This window comes from Anastrepha ludens, chromosome 3 (assembly GCF_028408465.1).
Source record: "Anastrepha ludens isolate Willacy chromosome 3, idAnaLude1.1, whole genome shotgun sequence".
In the NCBI taxonomy this organism is placed as follows: Eukaryota; Metazoa; Arthropoda; class Insecta; order Diptera; family Tephritidae; genus Anastrepha; species Anastrepha ludens.
The window spans coordinates 31,469,227-31,495,454 of record NC_071499.1 but is presented as its reverse complement, the minus strand read 5'-3'; the positions used below and the strand labels follow the sequence as shown (position 1 = coordinate 31,495,454).

General features: G+C 36.1%; 1 protein-coding gene across 1 annotated transcript in view; it reads right to left on the bottom strand.

Annotated features, from left to right (window-relative positions):
• Nucleotides 1–26,228, bottom strand: part of LOC128857340 (uncharacterized) — a 116,111-nt gene that overhangs the window by 55,027 nt on the left and 34,856 nt on the right. Inside the window, exon 2 of the mRNA XM_054093053.1 lies at nucleotides 2,122–2,298. Coding sequence (XP_053949028.1) covers nucleotides 2,122–2,298 — 177 coding nt within the window. The remainder of the gene's footprint in view (nucleotides 1–2,121; nucleotides 2,299–26,228) is intronic.

Sequence of the window (26,228 nt, the reverse complement as noted above, 5' to 3'; positions counted from 1 at the left end):
TTCCGTTCAGGGGTTTTGATGTTAAGGAAAATGTCGGAAACGTTGATAAAAATCATAGAAATAATCGAAGTTGCCTGGCATATTAATAGTCGTAGCATTGCCCCGAACCTAAAAATCGACCATAAAACAGTTTTAAGCCATTTGCGCAAACATAATGGATTTCTTTTTCCCCAAACTAATATCAGTCAACAGTCCCTCCTTCGAAACCTTCTCTCCCAATTAAAGTACGGAGTCATGTAGTCTGTGCAACCTGAGCTCCACTTTCCTATTGAGCTTTGTCCGAAGGTTCTACAGGTGAATACTCCGGCAGCCACTAACCTCCTCGCGGATTTCGCTGCCAGGTTTTCCACCATAAGGTCAATTGGTGGCATGTAGAGTATCATTTTTCATCGCTCCTGTTATGCACAGAGCAGCGAGTCGCTGAATCCCTTCCAGTGGTATTAAGTATGTTAGCTTTCTTGTCGCAGTCCATCATACTAAGGCCCCATACAGCAACATCGGTCTAACTACTGCTGTGTAGCACCATTGCATCAGAGAGGGTGATAGACCAAAGGAAGATCCTACACAAATTACTAAGCTCCAAATTAAAAACTTACCCCAAGAATTATATTTGTTTATTTAAAATATAATAGCATTGGTGTTACTTACTATTGTCGTTCTAGAGATTTTACTTTTCTTAATAAATAATTTAAGTTGCGTGAAATCTGTGCTTATTTCAACATAATTTTAACATTTATCATTATAAGTTTAAGTATTACAAACCAAAAATTGTTAGCCCTTAACTGATAATAAAAATATACGAAATTTATTTAGTCTTATGAAAATTGGTCATATGACATTTATTTGGTAGAAAAAAGTATTTTTTACACGCTTCAAACATGTTTACTTGGTCTCAATCAATTCAAGGCACTTGTTTTCTGCTCACATCAGCCATCCACTTAGGGGGCGTCCATAAATTACGTGAGGTGTTTTTTCCATTTTCTGAACCCTCCCTCCCCCCCTGGTGAGATGTCGTGAGATTTTATTCAACCCCCTCCCCCATCCCCCAATCTCACGTGAGATTTTTCAAAATGTGGGTTTCTTATGTAAACGCGTTGGATTGTTATTGTAAAAAGAAAAAAAATTTGCTTCGTGCTTTTATTTACGACTAGTTAAGACTAGTAATCAATATTGCTGAGAGTTATAAGTGTAATAAAAATTTAACAATAGAAGACTTAAATCGTAACTACTGCGATTAAAAAAAGAATATCTACTCTAATTCAGTCCATGGAGAATCATGCGCGGTGTCAAGAGAGACTATTGGGACCAACATGTCCATATGATTTTCAGTAAAATCATGTGCTCCTTCAACTTCGTTCTAATCTAGCCACTCTAAGCCGTTTACGCTTGCGCACAGTAACTCATTAGCTCGTCTTGTGACAATCCGTGAGGGTCGCAGTTTGCGGAACATACCCGCTTACTTAGCTGGTGCAATGTGAGCTGCTCTCCTGTGCTCTGCAGCTCTTGTGATAGATGCGAAGTAAATACCGCATGTACTGCAGCATATTTTCTCTAAATCATCACGTATACTTGGGCAATAGAGATCAATAGGCTGATGATGGCATTCAGCGGTTCAATCGGTACGCGTATTAGAAATGGAGCAAATGATTTTCCGTCATGTTCTTTAAAGTCCGGAATTGTCAAACGTCAACCTGAGTGATAGGGCGTTCGGCTCATAGTGGCGCGAAAACAACCGACGGGCTACACTGTACCGCAAATTCAGATTAAATTGAGCTATTTGGTATAAAACAAATATGGTGGTTTGACAGTAGTAATGTATAACGTCGAAGTATGAATGAAATTATTTTCTTTCGAACGAATTAGTGAATTATCTTAATCATACTACGATTACGCTTGAGATTAAATCTTAAGCATGTACAATTTTATTGTTTCAATCAGAAAAAAAATTGCGTGATATTTGCCGAGACCTCCCCTCTCTCCAACGTAAGATTAGATGAGATTTGACTCGACCCCCTCCCCCCCTTAAACATCTCACGTAATTTATGGACGCCCCCTTATGTAGCTGCCCAACCTGTGATTTTCTGCGCTACTTATCAAAGAAATTAACATAGGACTACTTACCTTAGCATTCCAATTTGTTTTTCCAATCGATGTGTGTTTGCCGCAAACGTTGTTATTTTCTCGACTACTAATATTATTATTATTGTTATTACTGTTGTTTGCGGCATTGCCACTGCTTGATTTCGTAGACTTTTCCGCGGAGCTGCACTTGGTATCAGCACTTGATTTCTGTTTACTCTGAAATAGCCAATAAAATGTGAACATTTTAATTTTAATTACGCATATCAAAGCAAATTAGACTTAAGTGCATAACTGCAATAAACCTGTAAGTGTGTGCATAAAAGTATATGTAATTAACACGGAATAATAGCACAAATAACACAAGAGCCTTGTTGAGCGATCTCTGATAATTATAATTAAGATCCGTCGCGCTGAGGTGTACTGAGTTTTTTCCAACACAAAGTAAATATTCACATACGGAAACGAATAAAATCTTAAAACAGTAGGTGCTTTTTCCGCTTCCCTTTGATAAGCATATCATTGGCATGGAGCGATCATAAGTATTTGAAATAATTTTTTTTCCCCGAAGGAATGCATTGAAAAATGGCTTGCTGGAAAAGAGCTGAGCTGAGTACGCCATTGTGTTAATTATCCAAATATCCATTCATCAAATCTCCTCTGCATTTTTTCAGGTCAATTCTGTTTTACTACGAAATCAACTAATCCATAAACACTCTCGATGGGGTAAAATAAAAGTAAAAGTGAATGTATCAATTAAAGCCATTTAATGTTTAGGTGCACAGTTAACAAAGTAATTAAGCGTTGCACAAATAATGCCCCGCAAGATCTAATATTGTATATTTATGTACGAACACAAATGCACAGATGTGGTACTGCAGTGAAAGATCTGCTTATATGTAAAATGAAAAAAAAAATAAATAAAACTCATAATAATAGACCAAAGTGCTGATGAGTGTTGCCACGTGTGCGCGTGCGCACCAAACCAAAACAAGGCACACATATCGGATGGTCGTAGCTCATGCTGAGCGCCATAAGCAACAGCAAAAAAAAATTAGAAAAAGTGAAGAAAGACGTATTAGAGTATAAACAATGTTATTTGAATTGGCGGTAGGTACATCATTGACTGACCGCGAAGTTCCATATTTGGTAAGGCGAATGCCATTAGCCAAGTGCAGCAAAAGGGCCCGACTTGAGTGGCGAAATATGTGCATCTGTATAACCGCAATGATAGTACATATACGCATATACATACACACTTTCATGCATATATGCGATTGTAAAGCCATAATGGAAATTTTATTTACTTAATTAATAGCATTTTATAGCTTTTTTTAGTGAATCTCTATATGCGAAATAAACTTTTTGGCAATTCGTGAAATAAAAGTTGAAAGTGAATTATGCTTTTAAACCAAAAGTATCATACACTCAACTCTTACTAAAAGCAAAGCAATAAAATTAACACCATTAAAAAAGAGAAGAAGCAACGCAAATGAAAGGTTGGCGAATGGCGAAATTCGTATTATCGCAACAATAAAAAATCAAAGAGAACTAATAATTATCGATTTCATGATTTTTAATGATCTCAAAACAAAATTTGCACTTTCTCAAGTCAAAAATCGTATATGTTACTTAAATGAGTACATTAAAAAAAAAAATGAAAATAAGGCGCATTTATTAAAGGTGGTGCCACTAGACCAACAACAATGTTTTGTACACTTGATTGCCAAAGCAAAGTATTGGCAAAATAGAAAACAGAGAATGAATTCGCCTTGTTACATTCTGGGCTGACAGCCGCATGGACACGGCGAAAGAAAAAAAAAACGAATCAGCTGATTTACCAACATCACCTTTAATAACGGGTGATTTTTTAGCTATTATCTTTTCAAACAGTTGGTTGAAACAGCAGACGCACGCTTCGTGTTTTATTGCACTGTCAAACATCTTCAGTTTGGTCTATAATTTAACCATGAATCGTCTTACAAACGAACAATGCTTGCAAATCATGGAATTTTATTATAATTAATTAATTTAATTTAATATATGGAAAATAACAATAAATTAATATATTATTTTACAATAAAAAAAAGGAGCACTAGCTGCCAGGGCTTACGGCTCAAATATGAAAATATCACTTGTAATTTACTTGCACACAAATTAATTTACATTTTTACATTCCGCCCCCATCCTCGCAATCCGCAGCATCAGTTGGCTGTATTTTTCGCGATTTTCGTGACGTCACCTCGTCTTCCTCCGAGCTGTACGCGCTCAATTCATCCGACATATCATTGTTAGCATCTAAATCGTTGTAGTTGTGGTTGCTTTTATGAGTATTTGTACTCGTATTGCTTTTCGTCGTTTTACACATTTTTTTAATTTAATTTTAATTCAATTTCCTATATTTGAAAAATTTAATAAAACGAGAATGCTCCCTCTACGCCTATTATAAAAATGCGTGTTCTGTTAAGAAAGTTTAAAGTCGAAAAATTGTGTTCAGCGACGAAGCTCATTTTTGGATCAATGGGTACGTAAATAAGGAGAATTGTCGATTTTGGAGTGAAGATCACCCAGAAGAATTGCAAGAGCTACCAATGTATCCAGAAAAGGTCACAGTTGGGTGCGGTTTATGGGCTGGAGGTATCATTGGACCGTACTTCTTCAAAGATGCTGCGAATCGTAACGTAACTGTGAATGGTGAGCTCTGCCGTGAAATGATATCCAACTTTTTTTTGCCCAAAATGCAAGAGCTTGACTTGCATGACATGTGGTTTCAGCAAGACGGTACCACATGGCACACAACAGGCGTAACAATGGACTTGTTGAGAGACGAATTCGGTGAACATTTTATTTTACGTTCGGGACCTGTCAATTTACCACCCAGATCGTGCGATATAACGCCTTTAGATTATTTTTTGTGGGGCTATGTTAAAGCTCATGTCTATTCAGACAAGCCTGCTTCAATTAACGCATTGGAATACAACATTAAAGCATTTATATGTGAGATGCCGGCCGAAACATTGGAAAAAGTATGCCAAAATTGGACTAAGGAGATGGACCAGTTGCGGTCAACATTTGCATGAAATAATCTTCAAACATTAAATTATATGGACTGTACTATCAATTTAAATAAAAATGCTTAAATTTTTCTGAATTTTTCGTGTGTTTTTTTGAAAATCTTTCCTATATCTCTTAAAAAATCACCCTTTAGATTCGCCTCGATTCAAACCAAAACAATGAAACCGAGTAGTGATGTGAAAGAGAAATTAAATCTTACTATGCCTCTTCATTAAAACTCCATATACACCCGCTCTGCTCCTCCTGTGCAACTTGATGTTGCTCACAATTCGAAAGACCTGTATACCGCCTACGAACGGCAAATGGTTTTCTAATGAGCAGCTTTTTCAAGTGCACTCGAAGGATTCTCATTGTCTGCCCAGGGGCGACCGCTTTAGAAAAAACTTGTTCTATCATTTGGTGTTTCGTGCTCGGGCTCTCAAACCTGTGCACTTCCATATGACAGTCACGCACTAACCCATTCGGCTACGCCGGTCGTAAAAGACATTTACGGCAACCAAAATGACATTTACGGCAAAACCAATGAAGACATTCCATTAAGTGTTCGAAAGAAATGTTCTGAGTCAGGTTCAGACGCTATCGCCAGCATATCTCAAGGGGTGGAACGGTGTACAGTGAATGCTACAACCTCTGCAGCCGCGAAAGTATTCGATGTAGCAGCAGAGAAAGACAATGAAGTGGGAAAGAAAGTTTGAAGTTTCTAACCCACGCTTCAGAAAGGTTAGGTTAGTTTGAATGGGCAGGCCAAGAAATGGCTTCACAAGAAAAGCGTACATCGTCTTACTATCTACTACAATGTGGCGCAAAATTAATCACCCATTTTGTTTTTTTACTAAATATAAAAAATTTAGTTTTAAAAATTAAGTTTATTAAATTTTTTACTAAATAAAAAAAAATATTTTAAGTGAAGGAAATCTTTATTTTGATCTTTAGGCGCTAGACTGGTTTTTAATTACAGCTGTCAAGCTCACGAGTGCTAAATATGATTAACGTACGACGCCATTTGCGATAGAGTGATTAATTTTGTGCCATCTCGCACAAGAAAATTCCTCGTTAAATTCTACTGTGGAAGTCATCTGTCATTGTCGTTGTGTGAACAGACATTTTATTTGAAGTCATTTTGTACGATATATTTCCAATAATTGAATTGCACTTTCGGCAAAAAATATTAATGTAACCCCCGTGAATAAAGGAAAAATCCGACCCTCTGGCCTGGTACTGTCTGCCGCAAAGTTTGTCCTATAGGTATGCCCTTTCATAATTATTAGAGTAAATTCATATTGAGTAACTGTTTTTGTTTTTAACTGATCGACTGTGCACAGAGAGTTAGAGTAACTAAACTCAGTGTTGAGTTCAAAGGGAAATGAGGTCGCAGCGGAGCTGATAAATAACCGCGGGCGATTAGTTAATCCTCAGCTAAGAGAATAATTAACAAATGCATAAACTCTGAGCTGAGTAAGCGCTAAGCGGCGTACAATAAGCTCTAACAGAACAAAAACGAGATTAAACGATTAGTTGGACCCAAGTGTGCATTTAAAATTCTTGTGGAAAACGCAACCAATTTAGCCATTATAAAACGATAAAAAAAAACGATAAACAACTTTTGTACGTCTGTATGTGTTACTGATCACACCCAAATTTGAATCACTTGCGTGCGACAACCCAAGCCCAAAATACGGCTCACTACCATTTAGCACCAATTTTTTAACGCTTAAACATTTTACGCGGACAGCGCAAACAAGCTAACGGTGCCACAAAACGTACAATACATATTTATGAAGGGGGGTAATAAACACAATGGGCACGTGTTGGAAACACGCATACCATCCCAAAAAGCACACATTTTTCTAAACGTGTGACTTTTCTTATAGCTTTCATTTTCACGACTTTTTTCCGTTTTCTTTTTGTTTGCCAAAAGTGTTTTTTGTGTCATTTGAAATTCACTCATCGTCGTTTGTGTCAAAAACTGTTGACACACTCCACTTGTGGTATTTGAGACGCTTTGTTGACATTTTGTTACGTTGACACGATTTCTTTGCGTGACATTTGTTTGTCAGACGCAGTGAATTCTAATTGTGTTAATTACAATTATACGCTGCTAAAACTAGTTTTTAACACCTTCAGTGCATTAATTATGACTGTTTTGAGTGGTTGGCTCAAAATTTATTCAAAGTTCTTTTTTCGCATCTTTTACATGCTCAGTTGTCTTTTAAGTATTAGAGTAAGTAAATATAACAGTGTAAAGTGGAATCTGTAATACATATAATCTATATGTATGTTTGTAAATACATCTGTAGGCAATTCTCGAGTTAACAAGAATAAAACTCGGCACAAAAAGAATGCAATTGCAGGGAAAGTTGAACAAAGTTTTAAGAGAAAAAACTATATTTCTACTTATCTGTGACCCGGCAGACTTTTGAATTGTTACGCAAATATCAGATCTTTTCCATTTCAATTCTACCGGGCTATTCGGGTCATGTTCTTCGATTTCGATGTAACTCAAATATGTTGCTCACTGGCCGAAATAATGAGACACGTATTTTTTTGTTCGAAATTTTTTTTTTCAAAGATTTATCGGCAATTTTGTTTTTCGGCTCAAAATCGATTTTCTTAATTATAGGTATAAGAATTTTTTTTTTTAATTGCTTATAACTTAGTCCAAAGTGAATCGATTTTAATGATTCTGGGTTCAAAATGATCGTCATTACTTGCACAAGCGACTTCATGTAGAAACAATAGCAAAAAAGTAGTTGAAATTTTTTTTATTTTGCAAAGAAACAAAAAGTGCGAAATTTTTTCGAAATTCAATATTTCAAAAAGTGTATTTTTTTTGTTTTTTAACCTTTTCCAAATCAAGAGGACACCTCAAACTTCAATTGAGCTGCATGCCCAGTAGCTAAATTCAGTTGTTTTTGCGTAATGCATTTTTGAGTAAAAACCTGTTTCGCACTTTTTGTTTTTTGCAAAATAAAAAATTTTCAACTACTTTTTTGCTATTGTTTCTACATAGTCGTAGCATCGCTCAGAAGCTAAGCAAAAATTTTACGTAAAATAAATGGTTTTTTTCACCCCAAACTAATATACAACTGAGGATATTTTACTGCAAAAACAAAACGAAATGCTTTTTTTTTGATATCAACGAAAAAAATGTTAAAGCTAATATTTTTGGTAATTATTGAAAGAAATTATTTAATTTTTAAATAAATTAAATAAAAGTAAAACAATTTGTTTTTGTTTTTTATTTACGTACCCCTGTTTGATGTACAATTTGATAAAAATAAATAAAAATGTTCAAAATGTGATCAAATCAACATTTTTTTTTAAATTGCCTTGAAATTGGCACCCAATTGTTCGATGGCACGCAGTGCGCGTCTCACCTTTTCCCTACCAAGTATCTGACGAGCCAGTAAAAGACTCAACAGCCCGATATTCCTGAACAGTTTCAATTCGCACTGCTCTGCAACCACCCGTCCAAGTTCGGATAAAGGAAATTAAGCTGGCGTTTTATTGAACGATAATCCTAATATTATAATTACAATAACAGCTTAAAACACCCAATAAAGAGTGTAAGCGCCAATTAGCTCAAAGCTAAAGGAGAAGTTATCATAGTGAACTGTTTGAGAGAAACAACATGACTGTTAAAGTAACAGAATGTAACTCGCACCTTTCCAACAACAGCTTCATGGAGGAAAAACTATTCAAGCGCTCTTTTCTTTAATTTACAAAGTTATTGCATGTGCCTTTTTTAATGTTTTGATTTATGTCATTGTTAATCTTAACACAATTTTCCAATTATGCTTAGTTTTCGCCGCTACAGTGACCCATTTCCTTAAGGTATCAATTATTGGCATACTGGCAAATAAAATTGTGATCATTGAAGCAGTAAGTTAAAATAATTTCCTGATTAATGGAAGATGTTTCCAAAACTAGTGCCTTAAATAGTATTTTCAATCTAATTTGCATGCTAAATATAGTAAAATATATTTGAAGACCAGTTTTCCGAAAAAAAACTATAGGAATTCAACGTATTTTTGCTTGTAAAGCTTTTTCATTTATGTTTTATATAATTTTTTGTTTTAATTTTGAGTAAACAGGAAATTAAATTTATGTAAGAATCTTACATGTGACATACATACATTTTAACCCGAAGCTTTTGTTGGGGGAAAAAATAAATTGCCGTTGCACATTTTTGGTTAATTGTACGAGCATGTAAATAAAATATCTTTATATAAGTATTAATATGTATGTATATACAAAAACAAATGTAGATTAATGATTATTTGAATGAAGATACACTTCCAGTTTATTAGGCACATACATGCATACATTTGTATGCCTATGATTAGTTTGAGATGTTAAGGTAGATATAAATATTACGAAGCAGAGAAAAATAAAACTAAACCAAAAATACATGAAAATAAAAATCAAATTACTTTTTTCTTTTATATATATTTATTATCCGTAAGTGCCCAATTATTTCAGGCAAAAAGTGATAACACAAACATTTACAATGCCATTATCTGTATAGCACTGAAAATTCGTTTATCCTACATTGTGTTGCTTTGTTTACCTACATTTAATTTGAAGTTTGTTAATTGCTTCATTTTTTAAGTTTTTTTTTTTCTTTTATTTTTGAAAATACTAATTTTATTTTTACTTGTCTGTGAATTACGGTTATACACCATGACCTTTGAACTGCATGAAAAATTTGAAATCGTTAAATTGCATGTATTGTTCATTTGTTGTTGTTCAAAAGAAAAAACATTTATTATAGTGTTTACAGGTGATTAATTGTTAATAGTTAGAAAAAAAAATTGAAGATATTTTTCCCCATTTAGTTTAGTGAATTACTCTTTCAGTCATCACTTACTGACAGTCATTATCTTAATTGAATGTCCGTGCTGAACATTTCCACCACTAAATGCAATTAAATTTAACTAAAAAAACCTTTCCATTACAAAAATTGCATATGAATGCTTATACAAATAACATCTAAAATATGAAAAGATATAATCTCAATTTGACTGCAAGACTAAACGTAATTTTTAAGATATTAAACTCATCAAATAATATTCTAAACTAACATCTGAAATTATCCCCACGATTAACTTCTTATTGGCGAGTAGCTCAAAAATACACCCCGTTGCATAATTATTCAGAACCGCACAATAATTTCACTTACATTTTTTATTGTGTTTTAGAGAAAATATTCTTACATGCACTATTTGGACAAGCGTGTTATTAAGAGAAACAAGTTCACATAACAAGCAACAAAGACAACATCATTTATATTAGGCAAGAAGAGAGTAGACTAATATATAACTGTTACAAAATTATAAATGCATTTTGGGAACTGTTTTAAAATACGTTTTATTTGTTCTCTTTCTAGTAATGCTCTCCCATTCTTTTCACTCACTTCAAAAAGCCTGTTCACAATTGAATCAAATAATTGCACTACTTTCGTGTCTCATGAATGAAGAATGTAGAATTTCCTCCACAAACTACTCGAATCAATGCACCCCACCATGATGGAAAGAGTAATGAGATGGCGCCTATCGTGGTGCCGTTACTTTGCGCTCAGCGAATTTGACAATGAGTTACGTGGTTTTAGCACCAATATGGCCAGATTACCATTTACGTTACTTGATTTAGCTTTTGTTTTTGTTATTTAGTCTCGGAGTTTTAGTTCTTTCTTTATGACATTTTTCTAACCTGTTCTAATTAAAGTGTGTTGTTTATAGTTTTGTAAAATATACATTTTTTTTTAATTAGTTCAATAATTCACCCAGTTTTATTTAGCTTCACTTTTTTTAACATCTGGTAGCATTGGCCGCGATTGCGGTTATTATTGGTGTTATTCTCCTTTCAGCAGCCAAATCTCCCCCGCTACTGCAGTGTTGCCTAGCCTTGGATATAAAAACGCACTAAAATGCCCATTTAAAGAAAATAAATAATAAGATTTTTATTCAATTACTTAAAGAACTTTGTATGCTTGACAAATTGTCTTCAAAAGGTGCGTTTTTTTTTAAATAAATGTGTCATGGTTATGTACAATTTAATTTATGAGTTTTCTGTTAAGAGAACTACTTTTTTGCTATATTTGAGGTTATCAAGAAGAAGAAAAAATAGTACCTTATTTTTGTAAAAGTGCTGCTATAGTTTCTTCAGTAGTATTTTGTTGCTTATTTTTATTATGAATTCACCTATTGATTGATGCCTTATGTCCCACTAAGGATTGAGGACCGGAAGAAACGATTACACCTCTATGGTTTTAATTCGCATTCAGTAAGTTCAAACGCTTTTTAAAATGGGCAAAAAAGTGTTTAATGTTAAGAAGAGTAGGGAGAAGAATATTTAATATTCTTGCATTAACTTAAAAGGAGCAAAAAATTAAATATGCACTTTCAAAATATCAAATTTTATAAGAATCAACAAATTATCATTTGCACTAAAATCTTCTCAGAGTGACCTACTTAACCTTCTTTTGTTTAATAATATAGTTTTCTTTTTAACTTACACTTTCGGTAGCTTTAAATTTAAAACAAGGAACTAACACCAACTTAAAAATTGTCGCATTTCGGGTATAAAAGAGCACTAATTTTATTGCGAAGAGCAAATGGTTGGCAACACTGCACATCTTAGCAAACGTGACGTCACGCACTCTTGATGGGCGCAATCTTGTTTCTATCATTCTTGTGAAGAATGTAGAGCACCGCTTATTTCCTCCACAAACTGCTCGAACCAATGCACCCCACACGTTCTCCATGATATTGAAATTTGGAGAAATTGATAGGGAGCCTATACTGAATACCATAATAAAGTGTATTTCAAACCGTAAAATTGTGTTTTTCTTATCGAACCGCAAAACTTATTGAACAAAATATTATGTACGCGTATGTGTTTTTGGGAGCGTGTGTGAAAGGAGAAGTGTGGTTAAAGTCAACGAAAGGTAAATGAATGTTTCGACTAGTAAGTCGTGACGTTGTCACTTTTTTGTTCATTTCTGCTACCACGGTTTTGCACGGTTTTCTGTCTTTTGCGATTTTAAGATGTAACATATTTGTACATATGTATGCAAATCACCGAATAATAACAAATTAACATTTTTTAAGGCAAATGAGCTTGAATTGAAAATTGAAAGTTCACCCGCCCGCAGGAAATCTTGTTTGCTGTTTATATATATATTTTTTCAAATAAACAATATTTCTCTCTCTTTCCTGTTTTTTTTTTCAAATAAACAATATTTCTCACAATTTTGTTTTTCCATTTGTTTGCGCGGCAAAAGGTAATTTATCTATATATACGTATGTATACATTGTAACCGTCATGTTTTTACCCACGTCGTTTATTGTTTCCATTGCGTGCGAAACTAGATCAACTGGTTGGAAATATTTATTCACGCAGCTCGATGGTGCCACTGCAGCCCCCAAAGTGTACGCACGCCTCTTGATGTATGATAGATACAAATGTCCATACTTATGCATTCTTGTAAGCACACATGTACATACATACATCTGCACGCAGTTAACATTGTACGTGCGTGCATATATTTGTACGAACTTGTGTTTTAACACAAAATACATGCAACTAATATTTTTAATTTAATTTTTATAAGTGTTTCCAGCCAAGCTGAAGATGTTTTCAATTAAAAAATGTATAATATGTGATAAAATCATCAAGAATGACTCTATTAAAGTTGCTACGTGCATCATCTATTAGATCGATTGAGTTGAAAGATTCTCTTTTAATGCCGGATGGTTGTTTGAAGTTTCTAAAGAGTTTTGAACAGTCTATTTTATGTTGGAAGCATTAGCCCTTATGCGTAAAGAGTGACCTGTAACTGTATACTTCTGTGGGTAAAAAGTAAGGTGAATTTGGTTGTAAAATGAAAAATCTGTATTTATTCTTGTAAATCAATTTCCTTTTTTTTCAAAATAATCCCCTCTCGATGAAATACAGTTATGCCAACGATTTTTCCAATCCCCGAAACATGCCAAATAGTCCATTTCCGGTATAGCCATCAGCACCTTCTTCGATTCAGATTTTATGTCCACAATCGAATGTCAAATAATATTCCTTATTAACAGTTTGGCCAGGTGGAAGGAATTCATAGTGCACCACACCACGAAAATCGAAAAAAACTGTCATCATAACCTTTATTTTTGAAGGACTTTGACGTGCTCTTTTCGGTCTGGCTTCGCCTTTAGCACGATATTCGCTTGATTGGTCGGTTGTTTCAGGGTCGTAAGCATAAATCCAAGTCTCATCTCCCGTAATGATGCATTTGAGCTTGTCCTGATAGTCTGAAAGCATTGTTTCACACACATCAACGCGACGACTTTTTTCCAAGAAATTGAGAGTTTTCGGTACCAAACGTAAAATTGCTTAACTCGCCACGCCTTGACTCGCTAGCTCTTATTCATGGTGGGAGTGAGAGTTTGATCTGAGAGGCAAATATTCCACACACATACATAAATGGTTGAGTGCGAGAAAGTAATTTGTATCCACACAAAACGCATCTTTTTTTTGCTAAATGCAGGGTAAATTGTTGGGATAATATTCAAAAAATTTCCCATTAGGAAATCACACAAGAACTCCCGCAAGCCAAGAGTCTTATAAGAAATTTTACCTGCAATAGGGAAAAGAAATTTGAAAGCGGAGCCAAGAAGCACCAAGAGGGGTAATAGTCAATAGTCAAAAAGAAAGATACAGGGTATAATAGAGACAGAGATATAATAGAGACAGAGATAGCGACGAGCTATCTGTATGAGCTTTACGACGACATAGACATGGCGCAGCGAATAAAGATCCAACGGCTACGTTGTCTGGGACATCTCGTCCGAATGGGTACATACGCTCCGGTTCTGAAAGTATTCGACGCGAAACCAGCTGGTGGTTGCAGAAGAAGAGGAAGGCCTCCTCTGCGTTGGAAAGATCAGGTAGAAGGACTTGGCTTCACTTGGTGTGTCCAACTGACGCCGTTTAGGATTTTGTTAAATTCGGCCAAAATCGCGTAAGCAGTTATCGCGCCAATCAAGAAGATGAAGGCAATATTAACTGCGTAAATTTTGGAGTTCTCGTTTATTAAATAAATAATCCTTCTCTTGGCTACATTTGAGTTACGAATTCTAAGCCAAATGTCTTAGAAAAGAATGGGTTTCAATATATTTGTTCAATATGTGAAATACTATGGACTTGGGTTTTTCAAAATTTCCGCGATTTGGCGCACACTCTTCCCTTTGGACTGATATTTCACCATCAGGTTTTGTAAATCACTCGATATTGGCTTAGTCATCTTCACTCTTTAAAACTTGCAACTTCAATGGCATAATGTGAGAAATAAAACTAACTTTTGAAGTTCAGTTATGAAAAACATAACGGAATACACATAGTTTACTTAAGAGGCTACATACTTCCAGAATTTTCAAAAACTCGATTTTTTTTACAGATTATTATTCTTTATAACTACAATATTTTAAGGCGTATTTCTGTGGAAGTTGATTTTAAACATTGAGTTAAAATGCATATGTTTTTAAATACCGTAAATTGCAAAATTTTTTGAAATTCAAATTATTTTTTATTATTGATGCAGACCGTGAAGCAACTTTTTTTACATTGTACTTTGTAAAGAAAAATAAAAATACATTTTTTTATTAAGTTTAAGTACTATTAAACAATGTGTAAATTTTTTAAATTTTTTTTTTCTATTGTTATCCCTTCTAAAAACAGTTTTTCTTTTAGCGCATTTTTGGCGCTACTGGACGTACATATGTAACCTCTTAAATATGCTAAAACATTAGGGAGTCCCAATTTTTGTTTGCCTTTGAGAAATTATGCTATTGCGGTTATTACTGAATAAACGGAGTTACCGTTGATATTAAAATAGTTCAGAATGAAATATATTCAACGCAAGTGATTTCTTAAAAATCTGGGAATAATTTCTTTATTTATATAAATTTCAATCTTCTAAATATTGGTGTCACAGTTTCTTTTTGTTTCTTTTTAAAAATAAATTTTTAATCGTCAACATACTCCGGCATTGAAATATATTAATATTTGCTCGAGTTATCATGCGCACAGACCAACAGACATGGCTAAATCGACTCCTCTCATCATTTTGAGTATTTTAATACATAATTGTCCATATCTATCTCCTGGGCTCGTACTTACTAGAGGAGGAAGACCTACAATTGCTCCCTCCTAAGGAGCTGGTTCGATTCGTCAGTATACTAAATACTTATAATTAAGTCATTAGGGGCCCACAATAGATCAATCTGGTCGCAGTGCATAAAGGTCTTAGCCTACCCGTACAACCATTACCATCTATCTCGATTCCTTTATGCAGATACATGCCACCGTTGTGCGAAGAATTTTTAGCACAAGTGCACGGCTACAACAATTACTAAACAACGATCACCGGATTAAAAAAAAATACATAAAATAATATAAAAGTTATTACAACATTAAGGCGCACACCACAAATAGGAGGAGGAGCTCGGCCAAACACCCAAAAAGGGTGTACGCGCCAATTATATATATATATATATATATTACAAAAGGAAATTTAGTATCAAAGGGATATGAAAAACTAAATTGTAACAAAACTTTTCGTCCATTTTCGCCAACACTGTCACCATAAGATTAGCATAAGCTGACTCAGATGGCATGACCAACGGTTAGGCCTTCAAACCGAAAAGTGTTAACAGTCGCAAAATTATGCGAAAAAAATCACTCAATTTACGCTACCCATTTTTTAAACAATACTTATAAAAATGCGCATAATAAATGTGTTGATGACATCAAAAACGCAACTATAGTAAAACTGCAGCCGCCAAAATCATTGGCAGGCATAATTTGCAAAAAAACACAAATAATTTATGCATAACCAACATTATGGTAGCGGATTGCGAATTGTGTAAAAGAAAACGCGTATGCAATGAAGCCAACGGCAATGTAAAAAATGTATGAACTCGCAACCACACAACAACAACAGCGGCGACGGTGGCTGAACTTGCTGAACAACCGGCAATTACCGCTGCCAGCAAGACGCCTTCGCCTTGTTGGCGCCCACATTCACTTCTGGCCAGCGACGAAAAGCGCACAACGGCCGCCACGACTGCGATGCTCATTGGCAAAAGCGGCCGCTGGAGGCGGTCGAACGAGTTTACGGCATGAGACAGGCCGCCATGCCACGCCGCAATCGTTGCCACAAGGCGCACAATGTCAGCCGCAAACAGGTCGGGCTTACGGCGGCTTGCTACGAAAATCACTTTCCTTTTTGGTGCATAATAATTTTTGTCTTCTTTTCCTCTTTGTGTTTCTTAGTTGATGGTGCCGATCAGGCTTTAAATTTTCACGTTAATTTCACATTCCTCTTTTTTGTAAATTTGTAAATTTTCATTTTTTTGTTTTTGTGGTCGCTGGGGGTTTTCGTTTCGTTTTCAATTAAAAAGTGCAAAAAATATGCCGCCAAAATGGCAGCGACGAGACCTTGACATTTTGCCATGAAAATTTGCTAAAGGCGCGCAATTCATTCGGTTCGCGTGGCTTGTTGCACCAACAGCAGCTGGCAGTGGCAGTGACAACAGCAGCAGTTGAAGAAAGTGGGTGCCACATAGCAGAAAATATGCGAAAAAAGACAAAAATACTGAAGAAGATCGTGTTGATCAACATTTTGAAGATAGTCTTGCAGACATAGCTGCTTCGATTCGGCTATGATGTAGTCGCAGATGTTGCATGACGCTGTTGCAAATACTTTGATGTCATTAAAGCTGATTGTTGCGCTGGCTTATTTATTTCTTCAATTTGTATTTATTTGCAAATTTTGGAAAATTCGCTTTCACCTACGAAATAAAGGCACTGAAAACGGCGAAGTAAGGAGGCGGTGCCACGTTTTCAATTATGTTGATATTGTGTGTGGTGTCACACACCAAAAAACAAACAGAAATAAAAATTGCAAATAAATATTTTCTAAAAACAAATAAATAATCCATTAGACGCCGTTTCTCGCATCTGCATTAAGTCACCTTTCACGCCGTCACGTTTGTCGTTTGAGTCTTTTGTTAGCGACAGCCACAGCTGTAGCCACAGCCTTTTCACTTTTTCCCTTCCCATCAGCAGCTCGGAATCTACCCATCTCCCAACAGCCATTATTTAGCCATCAGATCAGCGATTTTAGCAACTGTTGGTGTTTGCCACTACTGCGCAGTAAACGAACTGCTTACGCCTTCCCCTTTCTACGTCCGCACAACTTCTCAAACAATTTGTCACGGCACGTCTGTATGTCTGTACGAGTTTGTTCGTCCGCACATGGCTCTTGTGGCGCCTGGATTTCGTTATGGGAATCATACACCACTTTAACGCCTGTTTAATGCTTTTATTTAATTTAATTTATTTTTTCTTAAATTACACTTTCGGCTTTATTATTTAGCTTTTTTCTAAAATTTTCTTTTACGCCATACTTTTTAGGTTTATGAAAAAGAAAGTTGCGCCAGTGAAATTTTGCAAAGCCAGAACTGAAATGAAAACCGAAATTATGTTTAAATTTATGTTGCACATTTTCGCAGTTGTTGAATGAATGCTGGCAGCGGAAAAAGTATTGTGAGGGGAGTGACTAGAAGAAGAGGGCAGAAAAGAGAGAAGAAAAGCGAAACATTCAGCGTGTGTTTTGATGGCGATTAGCCGTTGCCGCATTAAGTGGTTTATTGTGTGATTATCTCATTTGGTTGATCTCGAGAAAACAGAAAAAGTGTTCTCTAGTAGCGATCGGCAGGCAAAGGCAGACTTATACAAATACATTTCTGCCATTAAAAAAAGGTTTCGTGCGAACCAATAGCAGCCCGGAAGCGATAGAAAACTGTGAGTTCACCCATTTAAAAAAAAATCCGAAATTTTCCGAAAAAGATTTTAAAACTTATTGAAATCTCGCAAGACTTTTTGTTCAGAATATGCAGTTCTATCTACAAATTAAGTAAAGTTAATTATATCAAAATCTATAATAATAACCAATACCTTAAGATGTAAAATGGTAAACATCGTTGGGCCAATATAGACCAAAAGACGCCCAACAAACTCAATTCTCCTGCCCGGCAGCGAAGTATGGGGAGATGCGCTACACTGCAAAGCCAAGCGCAAAGCTCTGAAGACTGTGCAATGAACAGCGGCACTCAGAGTTGCCTCAGCCTACCCCACTGTATCTGGCGCTGTGGTCAGCGGGGAGATACCTTTCAGCCCTTCTCAGAGTGGGTTCTTCACTGTGGCACTGAGTGGCTTCTTCACAGTATCTGAAGCAGCGGTTTTAATTATCAGCGGAACCATGCCTATAGATATTCTATAGCATAAGAGTGCAAACAGAGATGGGAGGCAAAAATCTCAGGAATCCAGGTACTACGCTTCTCCGATATTAGAGTTCAAACGCTCACACTTTGGCAGGCAAGATGGAACTCTGAACTGTACCGTAGATGAACAGCGAGACTAATACCCGATCTAAAAAAGTGGGTAGAAAGAAAGCACAATGAGGTTAACTATTACCTTATACAGTTTTTGTCCGGACATGGGTCCTTTTGCAAGTATTTGTAGCGAATGGGAAAAGTGGGCCTACCAAACTGCATATATGGAGATACTAAGTATGATGATGCGGAGCACACCTTCTTTGAATGCGAGAAGTGGAACATAGAGAGAACAGGTCTGCAACGAGCTATTGGTGTATTTACATCTGAAGAAGTAATCAAGAAAATGATGATAGACGAAGAAAAATGGAACGCCGTCGCAAATTTCGTGGAGGATATTATCCAAAAAAAGAAGCGGGAAATGGAAAGTTATACTCAAGAGCATTGCGCAAAGGTTTCTCTTGACACGCGACCCTGGACGCAGGGTGAGTAAGTAAGTGTCCTTCTTAGGACGCTTTTGAGGGATAAATTGAATTTGTAATGAACTTGTATTTTCAATTTTCCTGAATATATTCCAGGAACTTTTTGATCATGGTGTTATATTTAATATTTGCGTAAAAAATACCCAGGGTGTTAAAAAATTTAAAATATTTAATGTTATTCAAGACCTCCTTGACCAAGAAAAGCGAAAAATTCCAATCCATTCCTTATTTTTTATATATGACCTAATAAAGCAAAAACAAAGAACAGAATTCCTTAAATGTTCAAAGAGCCGTTATTCCGTTTCCAAGTAAGATGTTTCTTCAACTGAAGGATATACACATTTTTTCTAAAACCCCTTCAGTGGATCGGATTATTTGTCATTTTTCGATACAATGCAATTCGTAGCTGCAGTTCTTCAATACAATTAACAGAATTACCATAGACTAATATTCTCAAATTTGGATTAAGTAGGCAAATGAATACTAAAATCCTCTCTTGACGAACAAAACTAACATAAACATTCTACAAAGCTCTCCTTATGCCCGTCCTACTGTGTAGCGGTAAAGCTGGGGCGATGAATATTTTGAAATATCAAATAAAAAAGAAATCTGGAGGTCTTAAATATGGTGATCTTGTAGGTCTTATTATGGATCTGCCCTTTCCTATCAAATAACTTAGAAATGTTTGATGTAAATAGTCTCTAATAGCAATGGAAAATTGAGCCGTGCTTTAGCTCTTGCCGGAACAGCATTAATTGCTTTTAGTCCAAAGGAATATCGTTCAAAAGATTAACTTGTCAAATGAATCGTGAAATAAATTCTGGGAATAATGAAGAAAAGGCCCTTTTTTTACGGAACAACTAGAAAGTACAACACTCAGACAACATTAAGTTCTTTGAATCCATTAAATTTCCTTAAATCTACCCGACCTCCGAAGAATTCTGAGTAGATCTTGCAGTGCCAAGGAGCCAGGTGGTCCTTTCTTGACATCAGCACTAAAGGCTTCAAGCTTAATTTGAGCGAAGGCGGGGCAGACACACAGAAAGTGGTCCTCCGTCGCATCCTCCTCTCCCTATGCTGGGCGCTGTCTGAGGTGCCTTCCCTTTCCTTGGGCTTCGCCCATAGAGCGTAACCCGTAATCAGTCCAACCAGCTGCCTGCAGTCCCTTCTGCTTATTGGTCGTTTATGGATGAGGTTCTGGGCCCTCCCGAAATAATACAGAAAGTAGTCCCGGGAAGGATGTCTTCTCAGAAGAAGAGAAGGGATTGCGTTAGTGGCCACACTACTCAACGCAGTAGACGACGGCCGCTGTAAGTGCGAAGGCATTTGGAGCCCTACCTCACCTACCAAACCAAAACGCAAAAAACAAATCTCTTAAGATGTGTGGCATGTATTGTGCAGTGCCTTGCCACACAACCGCCACGAATAACAAGACCGATCGATGCATTAATTTCCTCAGACTATGCAATCCAGATACCACCCATTACATACAGGGTTGGCCATATTAAACTGACCCATTGAGTAACCCTATAACTTTTTACTGTAATTTCAGATCAGCTAATGACATACCGCGTTGGAAGCGTCAGTCGAAGGAGATTTATACCATGAAACAGTACACCCCAATAGAACGCGCTGAAATTGTTCAGCTGTACATTCAAAATTCCTTCTCGATTGTAAAAACGCAACGTGCGTGGAGAAAAAAAAATAAAGTGAAATCATTATGAGTGATGAGGCCCGTTTCTCCTTGAACGGAACCGTAAATAAGCAAAATTGCCGTTTCTACGCCACTGAAAACCCTCAAATTATTGAAGAGGTACCTCTCCACGACCAAAAAGTTACAGTCTGGTGTGGCATTTGCGCTGATATGGTCATTGGGCCGTTCTTCTTTGAAAATGGTCAACACCAACCATTGACCGTCAATCAAGAGCGTTATCGGGCCATGATAACCGATTTTGTGATGCCGATTGTTCGTGAAAATGGTATGGAGCACTTCTGGTTTCAGCAAGATGGCGCACCACCACACACAGCACGAGCCACCGTCAACTTATTGAAGACTTTGTTCCCTGGCCGTTTGATATCAAAAAGCGGCGATTTTGACTGGCCGCCACGATCACCGGATTTGACGCCACCGGACTTTTTTCTTTGGGGCTATTTGAAATCTAAGGTTTACGTCAACAAGCCAAAGACACTAGGCGCACTTAAGGCCAATATCCGACGGGAAATAGCCGCCATATCGGCCGAGACGCTGGCCAAAACTATGGAAAACGCCGAAAAACGGGCACATTACGCTATACGAGCTAAGGGCGACCACTTGCGCGATATCATATTCAAAAAGTGATGTAAACGAATCTCCTTGAACTAAGTTAAATGTTTTTCACAATGAAACACAAAAAAATGTTTCTTTTTCCATATTTTTTTAATAATCACATGGGTCAGTTTAATATGGCCAACCCTGTACACCAAATTTCAATTATCCTATCCCTGACTTAGGTATTAAAGTGATTTGTGCACAATTTCTTTTTCAATCGATCGTAAAAATTACTAATTACTACATTTGTTGCGCCGCAACGTATACCTCCACGCCGCCTGGAAATTATTATAATCACACACTCACGCCCACAACCATCAACGAGTAGCCAATCGACAGACAGTAGATCAGCAACAGAGCGGCTGCAGCCGAACGAACAGCTCAATTGCAGTCAACGTAAAAACAAATAGAATAGCAAAACACACAAAATACAAAAACAATCTATAAGCTGTGAACAAACACGCCAAACGCTGCAAGGTAGCCAACTACGATTTCAATCGAAAACGCCAAAAGTCGTGCCTAACAGTAGCAGTGCAGACAACCACCGATCCAGGCTCTATAACGAAACGATAACGACACCTTCCCGCATAGCTAAACACAAAAAGCAAAAAACCGTTTCATGCTGTAAGAGAGAACAACAGGTAAAAACAAGAAAGCAAACAGGAACGAGGCGAAGAAAGTGCAAACGGAATATAAATAAGCAAATCACTTCACCTTAATGCAGTCACAGGGTTATCGTTCGAGTGAAATCACAGCCTTATTCACGCGATTGGCTGCAATTTACCACCAGCAGTATTTCATTGTCAACAGCAGGCACCAAAGAATATTCAAAAAAAAAAATAACAATTACACCGACGAAATGTCTTGTTAACGCTACCTGCGTGGAATTTTAATAAATAAAAGCACAAAATTTTCCAAAAAACATAAAAAAGCTGATGCCAATCATTCCATAACCCGTGCATAGCGCAGGCGTGCCGAACTATATATTTTTTTTTTATGTAAAGAGAAAAACAAATTTCCTACTTCGCATGAACGTCTTCGCTGCAATCATTTTAGCAAATCATTCATGCCGAATAAACAGCAACAAGCGTTCACTTTCGCTACGTATTTTTCGTTTTTTTTATATTTCACTTTACATTGCTTCCTTTTTTCCTTGCTGTTTTATTTCTTTGCACGTTAAGCATTTCGCCCACTTATTTTCGCTCATAGATATCAGCATTTTTGAACTTTAATTTATTATAATTTATATACTTATGAACTTATTTTTTCACAGGCAATGACATTGCAATTTTTGCAGCATTGTTTCTTGTCTCATTTATTTTGTTTGTTTCACTTTTTTTCGGCTTTGGGTGCATTTATTTTTGAGGTTCAACGCCTTAATCTCTATGCATTCAAAAAAGGTGAATACACAGATGAAAAATTAGCCGCAGTAAAGAGTTGCATTTTTATGACATTTTTACTATCAAATAAATATGTATAATAAGATTTCAATTTCACACACATATTACGGGTTTTGTAATAAGAGTGTCATATCATTTTCAAGTTGTTAAAAATTAATAAAAAATGAAAGATCAGTTCGTCATACTTGTAGAGTCACGAAGCGCATCATTGAAGATGAAACTGTGGGATTGGCATATGTCAAGTCATATGTCAACGCCTACAAACCAGCCACAATTGTAGCACTAAGACTTGGGTGTTATTAATAAAATAAAGATACATGAAAAAAACCATATACCATCAGTAATGACATGGAAGAAATTGCATACCACTATTAATGTCATGCACCACACTTAAAAAACAACTAATAATTACGCTCTCTCCTTGTCGTTTTTGCTTGCATAACGGTTATTTGTAATTGGCCAAGATAATGGACAGAGTCAAGCAGTCATGCAGCAGTGGAGAAAAATCGTTAAACTTTTTTTGTTAAGTTATTTGTAAATAAATTGTAAGTTTATTAAAATTAACAACTTTTTAAATTAATTTTATTTTAGAGACGCTCAATACGATACGACGATCTATACGAGAGGTAGAAAATCCAGCCGGTAGTTAACATGATAAAACTGCGAAAGTGGAGGTGGATTGGGCATACACTACGCAAGGACGCAAATTAAATATGCCGTCAAGCACTGGATTGGAATCCACAAGGTGCTCGCAAGGTTGGCCGTCCAAAAATATCATATCTTGGAGGAGTATTGTCCAGAAGGAAGTTGAAACGTCAGAAAAAGCTTGGAACGAAATCAAGCCCCTCGCAAAAAATAGAATCAGATGGAGGTGTTTTACTGAGGCCCTATGCTCCAGTGGGAGAAACAGGAACCGATGATAGTGAAAAAGCGGTGAGTGGGTAGAACGAAGTGCTTAGCTAGGTAGGTGAAAGGGTTGAGGGGGCAGTCTGGCTCTCCTCAAGTAGCACTAAAGCGTCGTTTTGATACCATTATGAGACCTGCAACAGGCAGATATCTACAGCCAGCCAGAGGTATTGATATAATGGAGAATATTAATGGGATTTAGGTTGGCTCACTGCCCCAGGCTGTCGAAGAAAGGATCAACCAGCGACCTTAATCATCTAGCTGCCCAACCCGTACATTTACAGACAAAGTGCAATGGGGGGTAAACGGATAAATAAGATTCTAAAGCTGTGCTATCGCAGATGTCCGATGGTGAAATAGTAATTTGTACCAAAATTATTTAATTGTCCGGTAACAAGAGTTGATCGCTTGGAGAGTTGTACTCGCCTTTATTTTTTATCAATCTTGTATGGCTTTCCGCAATCCTCTTTTATACCGTTATTCATTTATAGACAAAAAAAATTGATCAATGTTTTAATGCATTTTTGTATGACTTGAAATCTAAAACCATTCTGAGCAGTTGCAATTCTCGTGTATCCTCAAAAACGTATAACACAGACGCTTAAAATTGTTATACATGTATGTATATATGTGGAAAGTGTGCCAAAAATCGCCTTTAATCTGCACAGCCATCGATAAAAACGGACACATTGGCAATGCCTCACCCGCATATCATGCGCAGAGTGTTTAATTTTTCTTCGATCAACTGGAAATCAGGCAATTTACGTGTTAACCATACCAATTATTTTATTAGTGCCAATACAAGCATTTTCACACACACATACACATTCGCTTAAGTGCATGAACTTATAGCGGTTAGATATGTGAGCAAAAAAGCTCACCAAAACGCGCTGCATAAGATTACTTGGCTTAAAGCAACATGCGGCCGAATTGCACACACGCCCCGGCACGTCAGCTGTCACTTTTCTCACTGGCACAAAAATAAGAAAAAATAATAATTTTTCGTTTTTTGAAATACACTAAAGTTAGAAGTAATTGTTGCTGTAAGCCATGTTTCGAAATGTTTTCAAGAAATTACACCTCAATAATATTTATAGAATTAAATCTGAAAATAACCAACTAAATAAAAATTGGGGCTAACCGAAAGCTAAAAAACAAAACATTACAAATTCAATACACAAAGCAAACGGAATTTAGGCCGAACCATAAGGGCCGTAAATATTTGCTCGTATATATTTAAAACAAATATTTAAATAAAAACTCATAAATAAAGCGGTCACCTGGTTTTTTGTTTTTGTTGTGTTTCTTTTTTTTTTTTTTTTGTTATGACACGTTCGTGCGGCTCATTGTCAGATCTCCCTAAGAATTTCGTTGAAAGGCTTGTTTGCATGTAAAAGTCTACGCGAAAGGTGAAAGTTGTTTGGCCTTCAACGTTGACGCATATTTACATACACACTACGTACATTTGTATACATATTTAGATTTATACCTGTGCGCCTACTTGCCTGGGCACGACATTTACAATTTGAGAGTCAATACAGGGAATTAATTAAAACTCGAAATCATATACAACAAAAAAGTAACGAACAAATGAAATAAAAAAGATTAGTACAATTTACATGCAAACATAGACAAGTTGTATGTTTACATAGAATTGACTTTCTTTATTATTAGGCATGGCATCTCCAAGGTTCTGTGTGCAACTGGTACAACTTGTAGAACCTGTATATGCCCTACAAGCAACAATTGGTACCGCATTCACAAAGCCTATGGAGTAAATGCCAGTTCATTTCTAACTCTAACCAGTTGTTGTTTTGTAGTAGTTGTTGTGTTGTTGCTTTTGAGCAGCAGTAGTGCATACTTTATACTTTTCTCAGTAACCCGCGTCATTGTTGTTACTTTTGTCACAGCATTTATCAGTCCTTTTAACTTTTCTTTGTAGTCCACGTAATTGTTGTTGTTTTCATGAAAACATTAGTCAATCCTCTCTCACAGCAGACTCTTATTTTCAGCCACTTTGCTGTTGTTGAAACAGCTTAACACGTTCCCTACAAATTGTTGCGGAGTACTGCTGAAGTGACAGTCCATGGAACCAATTGTCGGTGAACGGAAAAACACTACAAGATGGGTAATGGCTAGATAATTTCATGGAATCCTACTACTGGAAGCCAACAATATATTTAGATAGAAACAAAAATGTGCGACTTGTTCTTTCACCTGATTGTTTTTTTTTTTTTTTTTTTTGATAAAATTATTTATATTTATTTTTTAATTTTGTTTTTCAAAGTCACACACTTAAATTTAATTCCACAATTATATTATATTAATGATTTTCAACTCCGTTAGAAACAGCCATCAAAATGCTTAAAAAAGAGAAAATATAAATTTTTCAAAATTTCGAAATTTCAATAAGAAAGTGAAAATTTGGAAAGGCTTTTCAAGTAAATATTTAATTAAATAATTCTGGAGAGTTCAAAGTTAAAACAGTACAATACCCATAAAATGCAAAAGAGCTTTAATTTATTACTCAATTTATAACCGACGGGCGCCATAACCGAATGGCTTCGTGCATGACTACCGTTCAAAAGTT